This window comes from Columba livia, chromosome 26, assembly GCF_036013475.1.
Source record: "Columba livia isolate bColLiv1 breed racing homer chromosome 26, bColLiv1.pat.W.v2, whole genome shotgun sequence".
In the NCBI taxonomy this organism is placed as follows: Eukaryota; Metazoa; Chordata; class Aves; order Columbiformes; family Columbidae; genus Columba; species Columba livia.
This window is the reverse complement of record NC_088627.1, coordinates 5,297,616-5,321,681: the sequence shown is the minus strand read 5'-3', so window position 1 is coordinate 5,321,681 and position 24,066 is coordinate 5,297,616. Positions and strand designations below refer to the sequence as shown.

General features: G+C 65.0%; 4 protein-coding genes across 14 annotated transcripts; 2 read left to right on the top strand and 2 right to left on the bottom strand.

The window, feature by feature from the left end:
* The first annotated feature begins 75 nt into the window (after positions 1–75).
* LOC110357542 (uncharacterized) lies at positions 76–5,857 on the top strand. Its single transcript, XM_065041939.1, has 2 exons — positions 76–3,877; positions 4,212–5,857. Exons 1-2 carry the CDS (start codon positions 3,009–3,011, stop codon positions 4,339–4,341), a joined length of 999 nt encoding a protein of 332 aa, XP_064898011.1. The 5' UTR covers positions 76–3,008; the 3' UTR covers positions 4,342–5,857.
* On the bottom strand, positions 5,858–8,578 carry GPR3 (G protein-coupled receptor 3). The gene is made up of 2 exons (XM_065041941.1): positions 8,372–8,578; positions 5,858–7,667 (listed from the first exon to the last, which is right to left on the bottom strand). Exon 2 carries the CDS (start codon positions 7,641–7,643, stop codon positions 6,657–6,659), a length of 987 nt encoding a protein of 328 aa, XP_064898013.1. The 5' UTR covers positions 7,644–7,667; positions 8,372–8,578; the 3' UTR covers positions 5,858–6,656.
* A 1,309-nt stretch (positions 8,579–9,887) lies between these two features.
* Positions 9,888–15,479, top strand: CD164L2 (CD164 molecule like 2). 6 transcript variants are annotated; one of them, XM_065041942.1, is made up of 6 exons: positions 9,888–10,118; positions 11,793–11,906; positions 12,284–12,361; positions 12,548–12,619; positions 13,281–13,446; positions 14,894–15,479. In XM_065041942.1, the coding sequence occupies exons 1-6, from the start codon at positions 10,034–10,036 to the stop codon at positions 14,898–14,900; spliced, it is 522 nt and encodes a 173-aa protein (XP_064898014.1). In that variant the 5' UTR covers positions 9,888–10,033; the 3' UTR covers positions 14,901–15,479. The 6 variants fall into 6 exon arrangements, with proteins under 6 accessions (XP_064898014.1, XP_021140807.1, XP_021140806.1 ...); XM_021285132.2 differs by lacking the exon at positions 14,894–15,479 and adding an exon at positions 13,864–14,606 and having other exon boundaries at positions 12,551–12,619; XM_021285131.2 differs by lacking the exon at positions 14,894–15,479 and adding an exon at positions 13,864–14,606.
* Positions 15,480–15,993: 514 nt separating this feature from the next.
* On the bottom strand, positions 15,994–22,452 carry SYTL1 (synaptotagmin like 1). 6 transcript variants are annotated; one of them, XM_065041932.1, is made up of 16 exons: positions 22,265–22,452; positions 21,554–21,734; positions 20,417–20,713; positions 19,946–20,091; positions 19,764–19,872; positions 19,291–19,330; positions 18,946–19,045; positions 18,700–18,803; positions 18,121–18,243; positions 17,880–18,046; positions 17,689–17,791; positions 17,425–17,586; positions 17,279–17,357; positions 17,104–17,203; positions 16,817–17,022; positions 15,994–16,279 (listed from the first exon to the last, which is right to left on the bottom strand). In XM_065041932.1, exons 3-16 carry the CDS (start codon positions 20,662–20,664, stop codon positions 16,140–16,142), a joined length of 1,827 nt encoding a protein of 608 aa, XP_064898004.1. In that variant the 5' UTR covers positions 20,665–20,713; positions 21,554–21,734; positions 22,265–22,452; the 3' UTR covers positions 15,994–16,139. The 6 variants fall into 6 exon arrangements, with proteins under 6 accessions (XP_064898004.1, XP_064898002.1, XP_064898007.1 ...); XM_065041930.1 differs by having other exon boundaries at positions 20,417–20,710; XM_065041935.1 differs by having other exon boundaries at positions 21,554–21,603.
* Between the last annotated feature and the right edge of the window lie 1,614 nt (positions 22,453–24,066).

Genomic DNA, 24,066 nt, shown 5'->3' with positions numbered 1-24,066 from the left:
TGTTACTCCGGGCATTTGCGGGGAGGCCCTTGGCATATGGAGACCTGATTGTGGCCTGTCTGGACTTAAAAGGGGACAATAAGAAAGATGGGGACAAACTTTTGAGCAGGGGCTGTTGTGACAGGACAAGGGGTGATGGTTTAAACTAAAGGAGGGAGATTCAGGCTGGACATGAGGAGGAATTGTTGCCCTGAGGGTGGTGAGAGCCTGGCCCAGGTTGGCCAGAGAGGGGGTAGATGAACCATCCCTGGAGACATCCCAGGCCAGGCTGGACGGGGCTCTGAGCACCCTGAGCTGGTGAAGATGTCCCTGCTCATGGCAGGGGGGGCACTGGGGAGCTGCGGAGGTCCCTCCAACCCAAAATACCCCATGATTCTATAATTTGGAGAGCCTGGCAGCGTTTGGTGTCTCACAGAGCTCACTCAGACTGCGTGCTGTCCCAGGTATGGGATGCAGAAACCCAGCGTGTCCCCAGCTGTCTCGCAAACGCCGTCACCGCCAAAATCTCCCCGTAACCCACACGCAGCCGTGCCGGGGTGGGCAGCGGGTGACGGAGGGCGGTGGGGACGTGCCTGGCCTGCCGTGTGTGCTCCTCCACACGAAATGAGCCCCAGCTCCATCTCGCAGGAGCTGCGCTGGGCTGTGAGGCGGCTGCTGCTGCTTGTGCCTCCATTTCAGCCGCTCAAGGTCCCTTCTGCAGTTAATCTGCCCAGCCACAGCCTCCATGGCTCCTGGCCCTGTTTCCAGGTGCCTTGGCCGCGTTCGGTACAGGACCCGGTTGTGCCAGGTGTATTTGTCTTGCCGGTCTATGGAGAGCAACAAAAGGATCCATCCTCCCTGCTCCTCGTCCCTGTTTTTACCATGAGCTTTGCTCTGCCAAATTCCCTTGGCTTCTTAGAGACACCCGTGCGCTCGCTCCGCAGCGCTGTGCCGTTCTTGGCTGACAATAGTCCCTGGCTGCAAAACCTCATTAGATTAATTGGCCTTGCCAGCTTCTGAACAAGCAAGCCCTTTAGTCGTGCTGGGGCGCGGAGGGCAGGGGAAGGAGGGACCGCCTGGGCTTCCACCTGCCCTGGTGCTGCTCTCGGATTCATCTCAGACCCGGGAGGAGCAGCCGGTGCCCCCAGCTCCCTTGTCTGTGGTCAGCACTGCTTTTTTGGGGTGCACGCTGGCATGTAGCCCTGTGCTTTTGGGGTCCCAGCCCTTGAGAGTCATCTGTGGGAACTGGGTGTGGGGGGATGCGTTGGTGAGTGTCATGCTGGTTTACCCCCTAAAAGATGAAGAAATCTCAGTCTCAGCTCCCCCTTTCTGAGTCCCCTGCATCATCCTTCACCTCCACAAGCAACCTGGGGAATGTTCCTGGAGACCCATGGAGCCGGGGAAAGCTCCTGGAGACCCATGGAGCAGTGGGGAGCTCCTGGAGACCCATGAAGCCAGGGAAAGCTCCTGGAGACCCATGGAGCTGGGCAGAGCTTCTATAGACCCAGCAGCCTCCCCTCTGCTGCTGCTCCCCACCCTGGGCTTAGCTCGGTGCAGGGAGGAGAAGCCCAGCAGCAAGATCAATCGTGTGTCAGCGCTTTGGAGCCCGAGCCCTTTCCGTGCGCAGCGCTGTGCTGCGGAGGAGCTGCCGCAGCTGGGGGAGCGTCCCCAGGCTCTGCTGTGCCTTGGCACCCCGGCCTCGGCCCAGCCTTTGATGTGCTCGTCTGTCTGTCTCCTCCACGGGGCTGGGCACCAGATCACAGCTGCCCGCTCTCCGGCTTCACAGGAGCCCCTGTCTCCAAAGACCTATTTAATTTTCTCCTTCAAGGTGGTGTTAGCAACACCCAGAAGATGCTGCCGGCTTTGCCTTGGACGAGTGGGCTGCGTGTCCTTTCCACCACTGACGTCAGCTTCTCTCCTTTAATTCCCCCTCTGGGACCAGAGCGAGTGCAGGCGCTGCCAGCTCCCATCAGCGTTAACAGCCTGCTGCTCCCAGTGTGTGGCACCGCTCCGCGCTGCCAATGTCACCCCCGACTCGCGCTGCCGTCCTTCGCCAAGCATCCACGGGCGCTGGGAGAGCACAACCCTCCTCCAAATCCCCGCCAAGGGCCCGCTGCCAGCCCAGAGCCCCCATTTCTTGCATGTAGGTGTGCTGAGATGGCAGCTCAGCCCGTGTAGAAATGGCTGACTGCTTCTCTCTCGCTTTCTGCCTTCTCTTTTTTCCCCTCCTCCCTTGCTTTGCTGTTGCCTACGCGGGTGTGTGGGGAAGGCGAGCGGCTCCCGTGCTGCGGATGGCTTTATCTGTAACTCTTCCATCTGCTCACAGCAGCTCACAAATAACCACGGGGTGCCAGAGGAATTATGGATTTGGAGCTCAAGTTTCTGCAGTCTGGCAGGGCAGCCGCTCTGCGCTGGGCTCAGCCGCTCCGCAAAGGCCAGTGCCTGCATGTGGAGGGCTTAAGGCAGCCGGGGCCGTCGGCCGGGGCCAAATTCCCCTCCCCATCGCCGAATCCAGGCCAGGGCACGTCAGACAAAGCCCCAGCCCCGCGCCAGCGTGGGCACCCGGTCGTGGGAGCAGCGGGTGCTGCCGCCCCTGCACCCGGCCAGGCAGCACAGGGCTTGCGCAGCGAAGCCGCCCCCGGCGCCGGGTGTTGCTGCGGGGATGGAATGGGTGCTGCAGGGAGGGAAACGCTTTCCGCCGTCCCGGGTGCCGAGTCCCACCCCACGCAGCGCTGTCGGCCGGGCTCTCCGCCCCGGGAAGCGCCGCTGATGGCTCCCAGAGCCACGCTCCGGTGGTGGCCGGGGACGATGCTCCGGAGCCGCACCGGGAAATGCCTCCTGCTGCCTTCAGCATTTGGTAAAACGCTTACGAGCGGGGCCGCGTTTTCATTTCCTGCCTGTTCCCGCTTCCAAGGAAACAAAATCCCCCAAGCCAGGGCTGAGGTTTCTCATTTAAATGTAACCCAGGCCGAGAACCAGAGCGGCCCAGCCCTCCCCATGGCGCGGCCGCCCGCGGTGACACAGGGGGGATGTTGGAGCTCGTGCTCCCTACCAGGATGCACCATGACGGGTACCCCAGTACGTCACCATTACAGATATCCCGGTACATCCCTGGGAGCAGAGACCCATGGCTGGGCTGCCGTGTGGGCAATGGCAGCTCTCGGCTCTGCCCCAGGTGGGTCTGTTGGGGTTCAAGCTGCTGGCGGGTGATTTTTGGGGGTGGCATTAACCCCTCTTCATCCTCCAAGCTGGCAAAGCCCCCCCTGTTTTCAGCACCAGGGGGAGGGCAGGAACCAGCTCTGGCTTTGCTGCGGTTGCTGCCAGTGCTGCTGCCCCGTGTCCCCGCTCCCGGCAAGGTGACAAAGGGCAGGCGCTTGGAGCCGCAGCCGAGCCCGGGGGCTGCCCAAGGCAGACAAGGGCAGCAAAACCTGCCCGGAGCCCCGTGTCCCCCCCGTGGCACAGGCTTTGAAGGCAAGAGGCTGTTTGCGGCTTCCAACATCTGCTGGGAGCCGCAGTGCTGGGCAGGGGGAGGGCTGGGCTGGCCAGATGTGTGCGCACAGCTGGGTGATGGTGTTCCCACGCCTTTATCCCACTCGCAGCCTCTGAGCTCATGTTTTAACCCCAAAACCGGGCCCTCGGTCCCCCCTGCGCGTCGGCGGTGTGGGGGCGGCTGCTCGGCACTCGGGCGCCTTCTTGGATGGATTCAGCGGGTTTTTATACCTCTGATTTCTGCATCTTTCTCCCCCAAAAAGGGAGCGGGCTGGGCACTGCTGCGGCCGTTCATCCCCTTGCTCGGTGCCACCTGCTCTGTCCCCAAAGTCCTGGAGCAGCCGGGAGCATCTCGGGACTCACTGGCTCCCGTTTCCCCCTCCATCCCGGCAGGACCAGTCAGGCACAGGTAGGAGCCGCAGGGGTTTTCCCTGCCGGGGTTGCTGGGAGGCGGCACACGGGGCAGCCGTGCCCTGGTGGCACCAGGGGACGGAGCTGCAAGGGGTGACATTCTCGGGGTTCCCATCGCAGTGGCTACGGGGCCTCCCAAATTGCCGGCTGTGGGGGGAGCTGGGCTGGCGCTGGGGGTTCACCCTGGCTCCTGAGCCCTGAGAACCCCCCAAATGACATTGGGAAGCCCAGCAGCTCCGGCACAGCGCTGTGCCCGCCCCACCACCAGCCATGGGGCCCCAGCAGACCTGTGCGGTGCTGCCTGTACACCCTGCGTGTCACCCTGTCCCCAGGGGAGGTGGCAGGGACCCCAGGGAGCAGGAGGGACCGGCCGGGCTTGCCCACCATGGAGGAGCAAAGCGACTGCGGCTGCTCCCTCTGAAATCATCAGCAGGGGAGGCACGGGGAGAGAAAAGCTGTTGAAGCTGCTGCACAATGTTGACAGAACCACCAGGTACCAACAACCAGTGAGTAACACGGGACTGGGAACTGCAGGATTTTCCACTGCTGGGTGGTGGGCTCAGGAACCACCCCCAGGCTGAGGGATGGAGGTTGGATGTCCTCAACCCCTGAGCTCTGCTCCTTTCCCTCTGGGTCAGCCTCAGTGGGGACAAGTGGAGCCCCAGATCCCCAGCCCTGTCCCCGGCCCCGGGAGAGCAGCAGGCGCTGGTCCGCGGCCCTTCAGCCCCATGTCCCCTCCACACCGGCTGCCACCGCCCCCGCGGCGCTCAGCCCAGCCGGAGGCACAAAGCGATCTTAGTATTTCCTCTGCGACAAACGGCACCAACCTGCGGCTGCACCAGGAACACGGGCCCGGGGGGACACGGACCCTCGGGGGGGCACAGCACCCTGCACCAGCACAGCATCCTGCACCAGCACAGCACCCTGAACCACCACTGCATCCAGTACCAGCACAGCATCCAGTACCAGCACAGCATCCTGCACCAGCACAGCACCCTGAACCACCACTGCATCTAGTACCAGCACAGCATCCTGCACCAGCACAGCATCCTGCACCAACACAGCACCCTGCACCAGCACAGCATCCTGCACCACCACAGCATCCTGCACCAGCACAGCACCCTGCACCAGCACAGCATGCTGCACCAACACAGCACCCTGAACCAGCACAGCATCCTGCACCAACACAGCACCCTGAACCACCACTACATCCAGTACCAGCACAGCATCCTGCACCAGCACAGCACCCTGCACCAGCACAGCATCCTGCACCAACACAGCACCCTGCACAGCTCAGCACCCTGCACAGCTCAGCACCCTGCACAGCGCAGCGCCCGGCCGTGCTGCGGCTGCTCTTCAGCCCCGGGCGCTGCCACATCCCGACGTGGCTGCGGAGGCACAAATGCCCGTGGGAAACCTGCTGCTCCGTGCCCGGGCCGGGCGGGGCACGGGGGCTCTCGGGGCGCAGAGCTCTGCCACCGCAGGGGATGAGCTGCCCTAATTAGCTTTGCCATCGTTAACCCTGCTGTCTCTGCGACCAGCGCTGCATGCGGAGCAGGCAGCAACGATGGGCGTCCCGTCGGATCTGAGCGGTGGCTTTTGGACCACGGGCACCTCAATTTGGGGGTCCTGGGGAGAACTCCCACCCCCTCATGCCACCCCCCCAGGGTGCTGCCTGTCACCTGCCTGTGACAAAGGCAGCAATAGCAGCACAAGGGGCTGCAGCCCTTCTGTCTGCTGGGAGGATGTGGATGAAGATGAGGATGAGGATGGTGGGCGCCCTCGGTGCTGCTCCCCCCGCGGGGCCGGCTCCTGCTAACAGGATCTGATGGGTGGGGGCCACGCTGTCGCTCGGAATTTCGTAACCGGGCGCGGGGAAGCGGAGCGGGGAGAAGGTCCTGCCTGGACTCGGGGTCCTCAACCTGTCCCCGCATGGCCCCAACCCACCCCCAGCAACAACCAGTCGCACCTCGTATCACAAATCACTTTTATTCCTCACCCCTCAGTTGTAAACAAGAAGCGGCCCCACACACACACACCCCGAGGGGGCTCTTCCCAAGGGGGCTCTTCACATGCACCCCCCCGCAAAAAACAGTGCAAATCCAGCCCCAGTGCAAAGAAAGGCTTTGACAGGGGCAGGGGGAACCCTGGGTGCCATGGCGGGGGGGGGGCAGCACCCAGGGGACCCCAGAGGCGCTCGGTTTGGGGTGCGGAGCCTCCGGCAGCACCTTCTGCCCACAGGCAGCGAGCACTAGGGGGCAGCAGGTCCCAGCGCTGGGCCGGCGGCGTCGGGAGCGCGTCTAATCATAATTAACAAGTAATAAATAAATGGATGGGTGGCTGGGAGAAAGGGGCGGGTGTGACCCCTCCTCCTCCGGCAAGTGGGGCTTTCCCTCCCCTTCCCGAATGTACAAATATATTTTAACCATCTGAGGTAAGTAACGAGGCTGTAAAAAAAGCAAGAGGGGAGCGAATGTTGCCGGTGTCGCCCCCCCTTAAAAAAATAAAGCATCATAAATAGTTCTAAAGAAAATATGAGGATCTCCACCCTCTCTCTCACGTGCACACGCATAAATATAGATTATATTATGGATAAAAATATGTTTTTCTCTCCTGTGAATTCAAAAAGTGGAAAAATAGAGGGAGCGAAGGGGTCGTGCTCCCAGGGACCCGAGAGCTCCCGCCGTGTGTCTCTGGGAAAGACAAGGGGAAAGACAAAGGAGAATCCCCCAGCGCTATGGGTAAGTGGAGGGTGCAGGGAGGCCGGGAGGGGGGGTTCAGACGTCACTGGGGGAGCGGGAGCGGAAGGGCGGGGTGGGGGAGAAGCACCCGCAGCACACGGTCCACAGCACTTTCTGGATCTCCTGGTTCCTGAAGGCGTAGATGACAGGGTTGATCATGGAGTTGGAGGTGGCGGGGAGGAAGGTGGCGTAGGTGTAGAGCGCCGGGTAGCTGTAATCCCCCAGGAGACAGTAAACGGCGAAGGGCAACCAGCACGATGCGAAGGTGCCCAGGATGACGGCCAAGGTGGCGATGCCTTTGCGGGTGGTGACATAGTGGGAGCTGGCTAGGAAATGTCTCTGCACGGCGATTTGGTGGGCGTGCCGGCAGACGATCTTACAGATCTGCACGTAGAGCTGCAGCATCACCGCAAAGACCATGAAGAAGGAGACAGAGAGGATGATGAGGTGGTTCTTCATCAAGGGCTTGATGATGCTGCAGGTGGACGGCTCCTTCAGGCAGTTCCAGCCCATGATGGGCAGGAGCCCGTAGCAGATGGATGCTCCCCAGGTGAGGATCAACATGATGTAAGTCCTGGTGACCGTCCTCTCTGAGTAGTAGGTCAAGGCGTTGTAGAGGGACAGGTAGCGGTCGATGGTGATGGTCAACAAGCTGCTGACGCTGGCCGTGAAGGAGGTGACCAGCAGCCCCACGGTGAGCAGGCTGACGGGCTCCGACGGGATGAAGTACACAAAGGCAAAATGCAGGATCAACCCCAAACCGGCCAGCAGATCAGCCGTGGCCAAGCTGCCGATGAGGAGGAACATGGGAGCCCGGAAAGCCGGGGTGTAGAAGATCACCACCACCACGACAGCGTTCTCGCAGGAGATGATGGTCCCAGAGATGCAGAGGACGACGTCCCACGGGTTCAAGGCGAGGGGTCGCACCACGGACTCCAGGTCCACGGCATTGCCGCTGCCGTTCCTGGCCGTGAACCAGCCGTGGTGGCCGTCGCTGGAGTTGGGGGGCCCGTCCTCCATCATGCTGGCGGGGCTGACCTGCTGCAGCTGAAAGCAAGAGCAGCCCCCTCAGCACCCGCAGTGGGGACCCCCCGCTGTCCCTGTGCCACCCTGCCAGGGACAGTCCGGCCTCCCCCCAAAAAAGTTGTCTCTGGAAGCGGGGGCAGAGGTGCATGTGGGTTTTTTTTTTTGGGGGGGGGGGGGGGTGTTTGCTGTTTTCTCCGAGGGGATTTTTCTGAACAAGGTGCTTTGGTTTTAATTCTTTTCAAAGCAAAGAAAAATAAATATACGAAGCGGGGCGGGGGGGAACCCCTGCTCTTCCGCTCCTGCCTTATCTGCTGGGGCTTGTGCACGGCGTGATTTTGGCGGATAAATGCAGGGGGGCAGCACCGGCCCCGCTTCACCCCCCACCCCCCCGAGAGCTTCGGGGATCCCAAGCAGCAGGTGAAGGGGGTGGCCCTGCCCTCCCGGAACCGACACCCCGCCGGGGAGGGAGGGGCGCCCTCCCGGCCCCGCCATGCGCCCCCCAACCGGGGGGACCCCAACTCGCCTTGGGGAGGTTCTGCCCCTCCTGGGGCACTCACAGGCAGCACAGCCCCCGGGGGGCGAGGTGGGGGGCACGGCTGCCCCTCGCCCTCCTTCCCATAGCCAAGTGGGGTCACACATCCTCCCGCTACCCCCCGATGTCCGTGTTCCCCTCTCCCCAGTGCCCCCCCGGTGTCCGTGTCCCCCCCCGGGTGCCAGGCACTCACCTGCCGGGATGCTCGGGCTGGGGTCCCGCTGCCATGGGCGCCGCCGAGTTATAGTGACCGAGCCCCGCCGGGGGGCTGGGGGTGCGGGGGGGTGACTCACCACCGTGCCCCCCCCCCAAGCCCCGTTCTCCCCGCTGTGACGTCAATGGCGCGTCGGAGCCAATCAGCGCCCCGAGAGGCAGAGCGGGCGCGCGCGCGCCGCATAGTAATCGCGCCGGGCATGGAGCAGCTCATTCATAAAAACAGCCCCCCCCCCCCCCCCCATCCCACGCCACCCCCGGGACACCCCCAGCCCGGGTCCCCCCGCCACGTCCTTGCAGAGGAGGGGGGAGCCGGCTTCCCTCGCCCCCCCTGGCAGAGATCTGGGGGCTCCGCTTTGCACGGTGGGCATGGAGGAGGCGGCTCGGAGGACAGCGTGGGGGACGAAGTTGGGTCCTCCTCCGCCCCCCGCACAGCCGGGCGTGCGCAGCCCCCACCTCCGCTTCAGGAGCGGGTCCCAGCGGGCCGACTTTCCCACGCGGGCCTGAATAATTCATCGCCCGGAGAACCGGGAAGGTCTGGCCCGGCCGGGGGCGCTGCGGGAAGAGTGGCTGGCAGGGAGCCCCCACCCTGGGGAAGGAGGAAGGGGAAGGCGTGCGCACCCCCGGGACCCTGCCGGGACTCTCCCCGCCCCGGTTCCTCGAAGCCCGGTGCGTTCCAGGGCTTCTCGAGCAACCTGCCCCCGCCAGGGTGTCAGGAGCCCCCGGTGCTCCCGGGCGGAGCTGCGGCCGCCCCAGCGGGGAACGGCCAGGGCTCCCGGCCCAGTTCGGCCCGGCCCGGTTCGGCCCGGCCGGAGCTGTTCGCGGTGCTGAACTCAGCCGCGACGGCCCCGGGTCCCGGTGGGGCCGCCCCCCCCCCCCGCATCTCCGCCGGCTGCGGCCGCGTCTCGGGAGGGGCCGGGACCGGCGGAGGAACTCGCTGCAGCCCGGGGAGGGGGCTGGGGGTGCGGGGGCTGGGGGGTGCGGCGGGGCGGCTGCGGTACGGGTGCGGTGCGCGTCGGGTGTGCGGACAGAGTAGGGGCAGTGCGTGCAGTGCGTGTGCGGTGTGCAGGGTGTTCGGCGGGCTGTGTGCATGCAGTGAGTGCAGTGAGCGCACGGTGTGCGGTGAGCGCACGGTGTGCGGTGCTCAGACAGTGTGCAGTGCGCGAAATGTCCGGGGCGTGCAATTCACACACAGTGTGCAGTGTGTGCGGTGTGTGCAGTGCAGGGTGTGCAGTGCACGCACAGTGTGCGGGGTGTGCGGTGTGTGCAGTGCAGGGTGTGCAGTGCAGGGTGTGCAGTGCAGCGGAGCAGGGCGTGCTGGGGGTGCAGTGCCTGGACCCCCGAGACCGGAGCAACCCCGTCTTTCCCAGGCCCGGGCAGAGCGCAGGCGGTGGGGGATGGAGGGGGGCGCGCACCCCGGAGCGGGACCCCGTCATGGACCGGGCCCCCCGGGGCGGGGCGGGACAAGGCGGGGCCGCCCCTCCCCGCCCCCCCCCCGCCCCCGGGGCCGCCTCCCGCGGGCGCGCATGTGCCCGTGCCTCCGCTCCGCTCTCCCGGGAGCTCCGCGGCGCCGCAGCCGACACCTCCCGCTGGGACCGGGCTGAGCTGAGCCTGGCTAAGTCGAGCGTAGCCGGGCCGGGCCATGGCCCCGCCGTGCACCGGGACGCTGCGCTGCGCGCTGCTGTGCGCGCTGCTGTGTGCGCAGGGGCCCGAACCCACCCGCGCAGGTACGGCCGGGGACGCGGGGGGCGCCCGGGGGCGGGGGGAACTTTGCCCGTGACCCCTTTTCCCGTGATGGGACCGGGAGAGCCCCGTTCCCTCGGCTGGCCCCGGTTTGGGGGGAGAAGGGTCCCTGTTCCTGCTCCCAACCGGGGGGGCTGGGACCCCCAGAGCCAGGAGGGGTGCCCTGAGCTGATGTGGGACAAATGGGGTGCAGGGTCTGGCTTCCTCTCCAAAAAGCGGAGGGAACTCGTGGTTTGTGGCGGTTTCTGTGCTGGGGGAGCAGGGAGTGGAGCCGTCACCTCCTGCCCGGGGTGCAACTCTGGGCATCAATTATGCAAACCCCAGGCTTGCCTCTGCTCCCCTTCTCCAACCCCCGCTGTTCACGGGAGACTTTTCCACCCTGACCCGTCCCACCGGGACCCACGCGTGTTCCTGGAGCACCCATCGGGACGGGGCTGCCCTCAGCCAGCCCCACTGCCCCCCGTTTGTTTCCTTCTCGCTCCTCACACCTGACGGCAGGAGCGGGAGTTGACAACGTTGGGCTCAAACGTCTGTTCCTGTGCCTGCTGCGATAAAAATAACTTAAATTATAAACCTGCCTGAAACCCTTGCGAACAAAGTCCTACTTTCCCATTGGTTCCCGGCAGGTCTCTAAATGCTGGAGGGGGGGCCCAGCGTCGTGCCCACCACGCCGTAGCCATGGCAATGGGTCTGCAGCATCCCGCCGCATGCCTTACACTACCTTTGCTTTCACTGTGGGGGCACCGGGGCAAGGAAGGGGCCTCTGGATTCAGCTGGATATGGCCTGAGCAGCCAGGAGGACCCTAAAAGCTGGGGGTGGGGTGGGCTGGAGGTGCCCACCCCAAAGGGATATGGTGTGGTGGGGAGCCCTCTGCAAAGCACTGCTGGTGGGGATGGGGCGCAGCAAAGCCAACCACAAGGCCAAGTTGGGTCCCTGTGTGGCCGAGACACATGGGGAGCCAGGCCAGGGGGGTCCCAGCCCCCAGCACCCTCCTGCGAGTCCTGCGGGGGTTGTGTGTCCCCTGAGAGCCTGGAGACGTGCCCAGGGTGGGGAACGGCTCTTGGCTCCGTCCCGGGATGGTGCAAACGCAGGCGTGGGACGCAGCGAGGAGCAGCAGGGCCCGGCCGCAGCTCGCTGTTGCAGCCTCCCTCGCTGCCAGGCAGCCTGTAAATTAATGATGAGCGTGGGGGGGGGAAGAGCTCATGGCAGAGCAGCTCCAGGAACGCCCAAGTGCCTCACTGCCATTGCCAGGGCAATGGGGAAAAGGGGATGTCCCATGGAATGGTTTGGAGGGGCAATGGGGCTTAAATAACCCCATTGGGGCTGCTGGGAGCAGCTGGGCTGGTGCTGCTGCCTTGTTTCTTTTAAGCCTCCACCAGAAGATCCAAGGCCGGAGGGGCCCTGTGGACCACTGTGGGTGATGGGGGGAGCCTGGGTGGCCGTGGGTGCTGTGGGGTGTCCCCTCTGCGGAGAGCTGGTGATGCTACAAACACCCACAGCTGGCTGGGACGGGTCTGTTAATGCATTTGGTGCTGTGAGAGGTGCCATCACCCCTTACCCTGCATTGGGAGAAATCCTCCTCCGTGCAGCAGGGGGTGCAGCCCCGAGCCCGGCTGATGGGGGGCCGGATGGTGACCCTGCCCTCCCCCTGTCCCAGCTTCGGCAGGAGAGTGCAGCGAGCTGAGGTCCTGCGAGACATGCACGGCTGGCACAGCACCGCACAACGTCAGCGGCTGCGTCTGGGTGGGCTGCGGGACCCCCGAGGAGCCAGGTGAGAGGATTCGGACATGCGGGGGGACAATGGGGGGCCACCAGCCTTGAGCCTTGGGCTCAGCACCCTTGGGTGCCTTGTCTCAGTGGCTTTCCATGCTGAAGGCCAATCTCACCCCATGGGTAGAGGAGCACCAAGTGATGGAGATGTGAGAGAGCCAGTGGCTTATAAAGCCCTTTTTTGGGCTCTTCCCTGCAAGGGTGCAGATGCAAGCCCAGCTCACAGCCCCTTGGATGGATGCCTGCCCCTGGGAACTGGTCCTCACCATCCCAAACCATCGGGTTCCCTGGGCCCAAACGCCATCAGCTGCACTGGGTGCCCCTGGGGGCTGATTTTCTGGGGGTTATTGTGGGAAACTCTGCTCCCCGTTCCCACAGAGCTGGGGAGCTGCGTGCAGAGCGGGGCGGCCGCGCGGGAGACCTGTGTGCTCTACAACACCAGCACCCTGTGTCAAGGTAACGCAGCTCCCCCTGCCACAGCAAGACCCCAAAACCAGCAGCCTTGGGGATGGGGGTGCTGCCATGGGTGTTGGGATTGTGGGGGTGAAATGTCACCGCTGGGACAGGAACATGGGGCACGGGGTGCATGGCGATGTCCCTTGACAACCCTTTTCTCCCCCTTTGCTCTGTCACTGTCCCCAGCAGCACTGCGGTCCCCCACCGAAGAGTCTCCATCACGTTCCCATAGCAAGGAGCCGGTGACGCATTCCCCAAGTGAGCGGGTCTGGGGGGGCGGGAGGTGGTGGGACAGGGTTGGGTGTCCAGGCACCCCAGGGGACAGTGGCCAGTGGGATGGGACAAGGTGTGTCCCTCCGTGTTTCGCACCCCTGGGGAGGGATGAGCATTCATGGGTTCAACCCTGGCTGCGCCCCAGGGGGTGCCAATGCCACCCCAGCATCACAGCTCGGTCCTTGTCCCCCCCCTCTGCCCCAGGCAATGTTGCCATGGGCTGCAGCGGTGCCGGGATGGGGCTGGGGGGTCGTAACACCCTGCAGCCCCCTGAGAAGCAGCTCTGCTGCCGTCCTTGCTGGGAAGTGCCGTCTCTGGCTTGGCTGGAGCACGAGCTGGGAGCCGAGAAGGAGCCTCTTCCAGGAAGCGGGAACTGGAGAGCGTTGGGCTAATTACGGCGGGTAATTGGAGCCCAGAACGCTGTGAATTATTGATCCCACTGGGATCCTTTCACCGCTGTCTCCTCTCCTGTGCAGTGCCGGCTGCTTTGGCTGGGAAGGGGCTGAGCCCATCCCCGCATCCACGTGTCGATGGGGACGTCCCGGCTCTGTGCAGATCCCAAATCCCCTCTCCTTGGCAGGGGCACCAGTACCCCAAGGATGCCAACAGCACCCCTATTCCCCCTTACATTTTCTTGTGCCATTAGGAACCACCACCACCAGCGCCCCGTTGACGGGCAGCCCCGAATTCCACCCACCCGGCTTCGACACGGCCAGCTTCATCGGGGGCATCGTGCTGGTGCTGAGCGTCCAAGCCGTGGTCTTCTTCATCATCAAGTTCATCAAGTCCAAGGACAGCACCTACCAAACGCTGTAAGGCTCCCACGCCCCATCCAAAATGGATGGGGGGGTCCCATCCTGAGTCACCCTTGAAGCCAAAAATGGGGCTCAGCCCCTGTGTGTGGGGCTCCGTGTCCTGTTTCGCCACTCAGTGTTGTCACTCATGGGTGTTTGTGCCCGGCAGGGGGAGGATTTGGGAGATGGTGGGGCTCATCCTCCATGTCTGTCCCCTCGCCGGTGTCCGGCTGTCCTGTCACCTCCTCTGTGTGTTGCTGCCTGTCCGGGTCCTGGCTCTGAGCCCCGTGGGGAGCCTGGAACCCCAAAATCCACCCCCCTGAGCTGAGCCAAGTGGGGGCTTGTTGCTCTTCTCCCCCCTTGCGTGGTGCCAGGGGCTCACTGTGTCTAACATGGGGGGCCATGCCCCGTCTCTCTTTCCTTGCACGCTGCCAGAGAGGAGAACTAGTAGGTGCTGGGTGCCGGCAGCGATGCGGGGGGGCTCCCCCTGCACCCCAGAGCTTCACCCTTCCCTCACCCCTCCTGGGGGTGGCGTGGTCCCTCTCTCCTGGTTTGCATGAAGGGGCTTTCCCGGTTGGTTTGCTGTTTTCCTGGGAGCTGTTAGCAGTAGAAGGGAAGGGGGAGTCCCTCCTCGTTCCCCCTGTTCCATGCACAGAGCCCCCGGAGGGATGCAGCTGATGCACAGCCCCTTGACACATCCGTGTCCCTTCTGCCACCTGGGTGACGTGTCCCTGGCCCCCCCATGGCAGCAGGGTGCACCCCCCGAACACGCTTGGCAGGACGGGAGCTGCAGGGCCCCGTTCGAGAGCACCCAGCAGCCCCTGGGCACCCCAATCCCCTGCTGCTCCCGCTGCCCCCCCAGCCTTGGGGCTTGCTGAGAGGGGGGGGTTGGGGTCCCCTCTTCCCCCGTTGGGCTCTCAGGTGCTTTTTCCTTCAGCATTTTGGCTGGAGCCCCCAGCCCCCTGCTGCAGCCCCCCGACCCCTCCGGCGCGGAGCCAGGGCCGCGCTGTGTGCTTTTGCTGTGCCTCTGTGTTGCTGTGGGGGTGTGCGGGGTGGGGGGTCCCAGTCTCCACCCCCCATTTCTGTGTGTTGTTTTGGGGAGGGGGAATGTGTGCTGTGTGCCGTGAGGTGACACTTGTAGCTCAGGCTGCCCCCATTAAACTCTGTGAGGTGGTGTCTGTCTTGTGTCTGGGGGGGGTTGTGTAGCTGGGCTGGGGGTGCAGGGGGGAGAACAGCAGCAGGAGCCCTGTGTCCCCCATCCCTACCCTGTGGTACCTCCCATCCCATTCCCAGGTGTGGGGCCAGCCCTTCCCCATGGCATCGCCACCCCCATGGGCACAGCGGGGTGGGCACCGGGGCACCCCCATTTTCCCTGCTCCCTGGGGCTTGCAAGGGGCTGGACCCCCCAGGGAAAGGCCACCGGGGGCTTTTTCTGTTACGTGCTCTTCTCTGTCTGCTGCACCAGGATCTGAGGCCGCTGGTGTGCCCTGGGCTGGGGAGGTGCTGCTGCCTTGTCCTGAGCTGGGAAGGCAGAGAAGAGCCCAACGCTGCCGGCATCCCTGCCCGGTACCGGCATCCCTGTCCACTGCCAGCATCCCTGCCCGGTACCGGCATCCCTGGCTACTACCAGAGTGACCCCCTTGCTGCAGGGTCCCTTCCTGCACCACAACTATGCAAAGGTGGCTCTGCACCAGCCTGCCCGCTCTGCCCTTGGGGGGGACATGTCCCCCAGGCCTGACCCCTGTCCCCAGCATGGCTCCTGGGGGACCTTTGCACCCAGTGTGGCCACGGTTGCACCCTCCAGCTCCCAGGGAGAGGGGGCAGAGCAGGGAGAGGGGGGTGTCATCATGGGGGTCTCATCCAGCCTTGAATCCCAGCCTTGGGTGCCCCTTTCCGTGCTCACCAGGAGCCCAGGGGACCCAGGGCATCAGAGCACACGTGGCCGTGGCTGGCAGGGGGGTGGCTATTGCTGGCCAATCCCCAGCCCCACAGCAGGCACAGAGCCCGAGCCGGCGCAGGGGGCAGAGACCAAATAAAGGAGTTTTGTCCTATTTCTGGTGTTCGTGTCATGGTCGCCCATCACCCCCAGAGCCCCAGTGGTGGGTGCTGCCCTGGCAGATGTTTGTTGCTAACCCCGTTCCTGCAGCTGGGGATGTGGTTGCATCCTGCCCGCTGCGTGGTGTTGGTCTCAAGTGATTCCAGTCCTCCCAGTGAGCAGGGGAGGGGAACCGGTATGAGGAGGGGTGATGCCACGCTGGAGCAGGGGGTGACAGGACATTGTCCCCTCCTGTCCCAGAGCTTTCACCCTGTGGTTTCCCCATCCATGGGGCACATTCCGGTGGCCAGGGTGCTGTGCCCGTCTGTCCCCTGCATGCCACCCCAGACCCAAGACTTTCTGAGCCGGGGATGCTGCATTTCAGAGCCGCAGGTCACAGCTCCGCCTGTAGCCACCAGAGCCCCAGGGCTGCCACCATGGGGGCTGGTGGGATGTGATGGAGGGGACAGCCCCACGCGGGAGGGAGAAATCAGGGTACGGTGCCCAGAGCAATAAACAGCTGCCAGATGTGCCCCCCAGTTCCATTTCATTGCTGCTGAAAGGGTGGGGGGGTGCAGTCCCCAGCCCTGCACAGTGACGCTCCGGGCTCAGCTCTGTCCCCAGTGGGTCCCACAGTCCTGCTGGCACCGGGTGGTCCCTTGTGGGGGTCCGAGGGCTATGCCCGGGGGACCAGGTTGGTCCGTAGGGGCAGCAGCGCTTCCACCCAGCGCCCGGGCTGCTGGAGCAGCCGCCCCCACACCCCCCGCTCCTCCGGCGTCGAGTCCATCCAGCCCACGGGCAGCCCGTAGCTGCTCCCTGCGGAGAGACCATCACCGTCACCCCCGCCATGCACTGCTGCCACAGAACCACAGACGGTTTGGGTTGGAGGGACCTCCCCAGCCCCCCCAGTCCCCCTGCCATGAGCAGGGACATCTTCACAAGCCCAGGTTGTTCAGAGCCCCGTCCAGCCTGGCCTGGGATGTCTCCAGGGATGGTTCATCCACCACCTCTCTGGCCAACCTGGGCCAGGCTCTCACCACCCTCAGGGCAACAATTCCTCCTCATGTCCAGCCTGAATCTCCCTCCTTTAGTTTAAACCATCACCCCTTGTCCTGTCACAACAGGCCCTGCTCAAAAGTCTGTCCCCATCGTTCTCATCATCCCCTTTTAAGTCCGGAAAGGCTGCACTAAGGTCTCCCCGGAGCTTCTCTTCTCCAGCTGAACACCCCAACTCTCAGCCTGTCCCCCAGCTGAGCTGTTCCAGCCCTCTGGTCACCCCCTGTGCCACCCCTACCCCACCACTGCCGTCACCCCCCCTGGCAGCCACGGGGGCACCCGGGGCTCCCCCCTCACCTGTGCCCAGGCTGAGCCGGATTCCCCCCAGCTGGCGCTTGGCAAAGGCTTCGTGGTGCCAGAGCGTGAACTCGGCGCAGGCCTCGGCCAGGTCCTTGGCCTGGAAGCCGTCGTACACCATGGTGTGGTTGAAGAGGGGGTTGAGGCTCCGCTTCACTACCCGCGTCTTCTGCCGGCTGGCCTTGCTGTCATCCGGCAGCACGTAGCTGGGGTGACAGCTGGTGAGGGGACACACACACACCCACAAGCCTCTCTGGGTGCCCCCCAGGGTGTCACCCCCCGCTTACCACTGCACAAAGGCATCCACGGTGCCGCTCTGCAGCGGGATGAGGCTCTGAGCATCCTTCACCCAGATGTGCAGCTCGCCCGTGGGTGGCAGTCCCCCGCCTGCAGGAAAGAGGGGTCAGGGACACCCCCCGTGTGCCAAATTCCACCCCCCGGGTGCCCACGGGCACCTCTCACCTTCCGAGCCGGCAGGGATGAACTTCAATGCCAAGTTGAGGTTGCCCCGGCTGGTGAGGCCGTCTGAGGAGATGGGCATCTGGAGAGGATGGGGGGTCAGGGGGGCTGTGGGTGGTGGGGGTGGGCTGGGGGACCATGGGACTCACCCGGGGCTGGAGGTTGAACCACTCGGGGCTTGTGTTGGCCCAGTCCCAGGTGCCCAGCGCGATCTCCACCTCCCCCAGGAAGAGGTTCCTGCCCAGGCTGTCGTGGTGCCACACCGAGAGGTTCAGGGTCCGGCCCTGCAGGTCCCTCTTCTCCAGTTTATACTGGTGGGGGGGACACAGGATGAGTTTATCCACCCCCACCTATCCACCCCCCTCAAACCAGGAGATTCCCCCCCAAAACCACCTCAAAGCGGGCTTAGAAACCTTGAGGGTCTCATTGAAGATGGGATCCAAGCTCCTCTTCCTCACCGTGGTCTTGCGCTTGCTGCGGTTGGACTTATCGGGCAGCAGGTACGTCTTGATGTACCTGCAGCCAAAGAAAAGAGGTGCACGCAGTGGGTACCACCATGAGCATCACCTGGGTGTCACCCACCGCCGGGGACTGGGACACTCACGGGTCCGACCGCTGCTTCTTGGCCTCGGCCAGCTCGCGGCACCGCAGCACGTGGACCTGCAGCTCCTTCTTGGCCGGGTCGTAGCGCAGGGAGAACTGGACGCAGCCCCGCACGGCCACGCTGCCCAGCTCGCCCTCGCTGTACAGGCTCATCAGGCTGCCGCTCAGCTGCGGGGGGGGACAGGGTCAGGGGGGGCTGGAAAGGTGACCCCCAGCCCCCAGAACAGCTGCCGGTGCCGCACCGTGGAGGAGCTGAGGCTGGACACGGAGGAGCTGGTGGTCAGCAGGCTGCTCGGGGACCTGTGGCCGTTCTGTGGGGACACCCGGGCTGGGGATGCTGGAGATTTCTCGGGGTTCTCCGGCCCCTGGAAATGCAAAGTACAGAGGGGTCAGCAGCCCCCCAGACCCCCGTCCCCAGTGCGGGTGCTGAGGGCACCCAGACCCCAACAAGTGTCTGGTGCTTGGGCACAGCCCATGCTGTGCTGGCCTTGCACACCCCACGCAGCGCCCCAGCCCCATAGAGCCCCCCCCAGTCACACACAGCCTCCCCAGCCCCATAGAGCCCCCCCAGTCACACACAGCCTCCCCAGCCCCATAGAGCCCTCCCAGTTACACACAGCCCCCCCAGCCCCATAGAGCCCCCCCAGTCACACACAGCCCCCCCAGCCCCATAGAGCCCCCCCAGTCACACACAGCCTCCCCAGCCCCATAGAGCCCCCCAGTCACACACAGCCCCCCCAGCCCCATAGAGCCCCCCTCAGTCACGCACAGCCCCACCAGCCCCATAGAGCCCCCCAGTCACACACAGCCCCCCAGCCCACCTGTCCAGCCTCGGGGCCGCTGCGTGCAGAGTCAGGTTCCTCCTCATCTTCCTCCGTGCTGGATGTGCCAAAGGGGTTCCCACCGCCTGTGTCACCTGTGTCACCTGCAAGGGCACGCTGTGGGTGGGGGTCCCCACACAGCGGGGGTGGATGGGGGGAGTCCCATTTTTGCAGCAGGAGGAGCAAGTGGGCAAGTGAGGGCTGGGGGGCTGCACTGGGGGCTCCAACCCCCCAGATCTCAGTTACCTGTCTGGGCTGGGCCGTCCTGCTCCCTCGCTGGGATGTCACCTGGCTCCAGGGACTGTGACACTGGGGTCTCCTCCAGAGCTGGAGCCGTGGGGCTGGGCTGTGGGGTGTCACACAGGAGAAAGGGTGAGCACGAGCACCCTCGTCTCCCCAGCGTGCTCCCCTCCGTCCAGCCTGCTGGGGACAGGGTGGGGGACATCCCATGGGACATCCCTGATGGCAGCACCCTCCTGGGGTGTCACCGCCACCCCCCAGCCAGGGCCACGGCAGCCTGGGGGTCCCAGCTGTGGGGAGCTGCCCCACTGACTGAGCCCATCACCGGGGCATTGGGTGTCAGGCACTGACCTGGGGCTCTGCATCTTCCTGCACATCCTCCGTGGGCGGGCTGCGAGAACAGACGATAATTAGTTTCTCTTGACAAGGCATCATCACACTAAAGAGAACTTCCTTCCCCACCAGCATCTCCACAGTTGTTTATAGAGCCGGGGTCCAGCTGGGTGATGGACAGACAGACACTGGGATGACGGACAGACACAGGCACAATGGACAGAAGACACCGGGTTGGTGGACAGACACTGGGATGATGGACAGACAGACACTGGGTTGGTGGACAGACAGACACCGGCATGGTGGACAGACGGCAGGACAGCACAGGTCTGGCTGCACCATCCCCTTCACCACAGGCTCTGCTCCCAGTTCCCACCTCCAGATCCCCCAGCGCACCCTGGGGATGTGGCACCCCCAGTGGGGCACCAATGAGAGATGCCACCAGCCATGGGGCACCCATGGGCTGAGAGCTGTCCCCCCACAACCATCACCTCTCCTCCGGCTCTGCCGCACCATCCTCATCCTCCTTCTCCTCCACCAGCGGCTCTCTGATGGCCTCCAGCTCGCCCAGGCTGGGCCCACACTCCAAGTCCTCGGCTCCTGGGAACATCGAGGAGCTCAGTGGGCTGAGCCCCAGCCCCCGGTGTCCCCCCATGTCCCCGTCCCTGCGTACCCCAGGGCCGCCTCCTGCGGCGGATGGACGCACGGACAAGGTCGGAGCCCAGGTGGTGGCGGTGACGCTGGGCACGGGCGTCACAGAACCAGTCCCCGGTCAGGATCCTCAGCCGCGCCGGGTCCGACACCGACTTGCGGAGCTTGCTGGTGGCAGGAGGGTGGCGTTGGGTGTCCCCCAGCCTGTTGCTGCCATCAACCCCTGTGCCACCGTCCCCATCACCCTCCCCAAGCATGGGCCGCCATGAGTGACCCTGGGGACACCGGGGAGTTTCAGACCCTCAGTGCTGGTGTCACCCTACATGTGGCTTCACCCTGCGCAGGCTCAGTGGGTGTTGCCATCCCCAGGGGAAAGGGGACCCCCAAACTGGCTGCTCATCCCCAAGGGTGACTGACCCCAAGCCGGCTGCTCTCGGGGGGGTGTTTGCAATGTCCCCAAGGGTGACACTGACCAGGGCCCCCCCCATCTCACCTGATGCGTCCCTCCTCGCGCCGGCGGAGCTGCCAGTCGCGGCGCAGCACCTCGGTGATGGCGAGCTGCTCGGCCTCCGTCAGGAAGCTCAGGTCCAGCAGCGCCTCAGTCCCCAGCTCCAGCGCCATGGCTGGGGGGGGGGACACGGCGGGGGCGCCCCGGGGGGCTGGCCGAGCTGGGTGCTGAGAAGCGGGGGGCTGCGGGTGGGGGGGCTCAGCGTGCCGGGCATGCACCAGCGACGCCAACATCTGCGGAGGGATGGCGGGGCCGCTGTGCGGTGGGGATCATCCTGATCTGCTGTGAAAAAATGGGAGCTCAGCATGCACCCCCCCACATTGCACCCCAAAACACCCCCGGGACCCCCAACGGGGACAAACCAAGGGGTGGGATGATGCCCAGGGAAGGAGCGCGGTGATCCCGGCCACTCCTCCGGCACCGGCCCCGTGCCAGGGCTGGCCCTGCCCGGCTGTGCCCGCAGCCCGTGTTTGCTAAGGGTGTTTGCTCAGGGCCGGCTCTGCCCCTGCCGCGTTCCCACGGGTGTCACCAGCTGCCACAGCACCCAGACGGGTGACAAAACAGAGCTGGGCTGCCCCCGCCGTGGGCTGAGCCCGCGCTCAGCTCATCACAGCTCCCGGGGGCTCTTGCCTCATCGCTGCCTTCCTGGCCCCAGCATTGGGACAACGCTGCTCGGCATGGGGTGCTGGGGGCAGGAAATTGCAGCAGCCGCGGGGCAGGATCCGTTCTGCCCCCCCAGCCCCGAGCACCGGCACAGCAGCACCCCGGCACGGCTGTAGGGTTCCCACCGCCACCATGGGGCTCAGACACCAGTGGCCCTGTCCCCGGCCCCTGGAGGTGATGCTGTCCCTGTTCCACAGGGGCCCCTGTCCCAGCCCCCGGGGGTCTCAGACACCCCAGCGTTGGGGACCCCAGTGCAGGATTTGGGTAGAGTGGTGTCACCCCCACAACTACCCCCCCAAAACCCAGCACTGGGGATCCCCCACATCACACACCAGAGTGCCCCCTCACCGCCTGGACCCCTCAGCACCCACTTTGGGTAGAGGAACCCTGCGACACCCACCCACCAGGACCCAGCACCCAGCCCCCTGCACCAGCGCTGGGGGGCTCGGGGCCACGTACCGTTGTCACCGGGGCTGGGACGATGCTGCCGCTGCCTCCCCGCTCATATCCTGTTTATTGGCGGTGCACAGGGGTGTTCCCCCCACCCCGGAACAGACCGGCACCCAAAGCACTCACCCAGGTCTGGCCCAGGCGCTGCTCCCCGGTTGCAGAGGGGTGCTGGGCACCCAGCCCTCCCACCCTGCGCGGGAGACCAGTCTAACCAGTTCAACTTCCCCTGTAAGCCACAACTTGGGGGGGCGGGGGGTGCGCGTTTCCCTTTTTTGCTTTGCAAGCACCCGCCGTGATGGAGGGGGGTCATAGGCAGCATCAAATGTCCCCCCACAAAATGCACCCAGGCTGAGCCCCCCGGGCCCCCCTCCAGCCCCCTGGGGACTGGCAGGGCCCAGCTGTCCCCCCACAGCCCAGGGCTGGGCCCCCCAGAGCCCCCCACCCTCCTCCCATCACCGTGACCCTGAGCCTATCACCACGGCCTCAGACCCCCCCCCAGCCTCTGGCACAGCATGGGGACCATGAAAGACACGGCAGAAATTCAGGTCCCGGACCCCCCATCCCCTCCACCCTCAGTGGGGAGCAAAGCAGGGTTTGGGGGTTCTGCAGCCCCCCAAGCAGGATGAGAGCACCCAGGTTCCCCCCAAACCCCCAACCCAGGGTGCCGGTGCAGACCCGCCATGGGGCAAACAGTGGGGTTAGCCCCACGGCCGCCCTTACCTGCCCAGGACTGCACGTGGGGGTCACAGTGGCTTGTGTCCCCCCCAGCGTCCTACGGGGACCCTCGTGGCGGTGGGTGGCCCCCCCGGTCCCCACCCTCGCAGGGTGCTGGAGGCCCAGAGCTGAGTCAACCGCAGCAAGCAGGCGCCTCCTCGCCCCGTCGGTGCGAAAGCAGGGACTGGAGCCAGCGGCACCCGCCGGACGGGACTGAACTGGGCTGAACTGGGCTGAACTGGGAGGCGTCAGGCAGCCTGGGAAGGGGTGGTGTGCGGGGGAAGCCCCCCAGGGTAGGGGCCCCCCCAAAGGTGGTGGAAGCCAAGGGGTGGGTGTGTGTGGGGGGTCTGGCGTGGGACCCCCCTCCATCCTGGGCGCACACGGGGCAGGATGAGGCCTTGAAGGGACTTATCCAGAGCAGCTCTAGGAGAGCTCCTGGGGGTCTGGGTGGCCATGGGGGGGTGGCAGGTCCCTCCCAGGCTCTACTGTCACCCAGTGGCTTTTACACCATGGGGGGAGGAACCTTGCTGGGGTGCAGCAGCATGGCAGCTCAGGCTGAGCACAGGACTGCAAGAAAAGGGGATTATTTTTAGCGTGGTTTCTAAGGAAATGAGACTTTAGCAACGGCTCTGTCTGTCTGTCTGTCTGCTGGCCGCCCTCCTCTTCCTCCCCTCACTGCTCAGCTCCGATGGGGAGAGGCCCCAGGTAGACGAGGTTCCTGCTCTGGATGCTCTGGAAGCGCAGTGAGTGCGGCCAGGTCTCCTCAGGGGTGCAGGGGGGGGATGGCTCAGGGACCGTGGTGTCCCCACAGGGGTGTTTGTGGGCTGGTGGCTCAGCCTCGGGTCAGCCAGAGCTGTCACCTGAGCCCTTTTTACACACCCCGGCCCAGGACCCTTCGTGCCAGCAACATACAGAGAGAGAAATCGGTCGAGGTTGGGATGGGAAGGACATGGCAGGTCTGTCCCCTGCTCCTGGATCTTTGGAGGTGGATGAACATGTGGACGGACAGACAGATGGTACCTGACACCCCTCGGGGACACAGGCAGCAGCACAGCCAGAGCCAAACCCCATGGCCGGAGGCTGCGTCACCCCGGTGACACCCACAAGCACCCCGGCCACCAGCACCAGGTGACACGGCGCTGGGCCAGCCCTGGGGACAGTTTCCTTGCAGAGACAGCGCAGTGAGCCGGGCAGCTGCGCCGAGGGACCAAACCCGTCCTGTCCCCGCGTGCTGGCAGCACCACTGGGGACCAAACCCGTCCTGTCCCCGCATGCTGGCAGCACCGCTGGGGACCAAACCCGTCCTGTCCCCGCGTGCTGGCAGCACTGCTGGGGACCAAACCCGTCCTGTCCCCGCGTGCTGGCAGCACTGCTGGGGACCAAACCCGTCCTGTCCCCGCGTGCTGACAGCACCGCTGGGGACCAAACCCGTCCTGTCCCCGCGTGCTGGCAGCACCGCTGGGTGCGCAGAGCAGGTTCTGCCTCATTGCCGTGCTGGGCGGTTGGCAGTGCCGGGACCAGCCCTGCACCAGTGCATCGGAATGGTTGCTCCCATATAATCCCAAAACACCCCGACCCAACGTGTGCGGCTCCGCTCCCACCCCAGCCCCGCTCCCTGCAGCTCCTGAGACAGCAGAAATGGGTTAAAAACACCCTGACCCCCTCGGGAGGCGAGGAGAGACCCAGCAGGACAGTCAGGGCTGGATGGAACCACTGATGAGATGCCGAGCGTGTTCCTGGGGGGGTTTTGCACCCTCCAGTGACAGGTGGGTGCAGGATGAACCCTGGGAGGGCTCCTGCCATCCCCC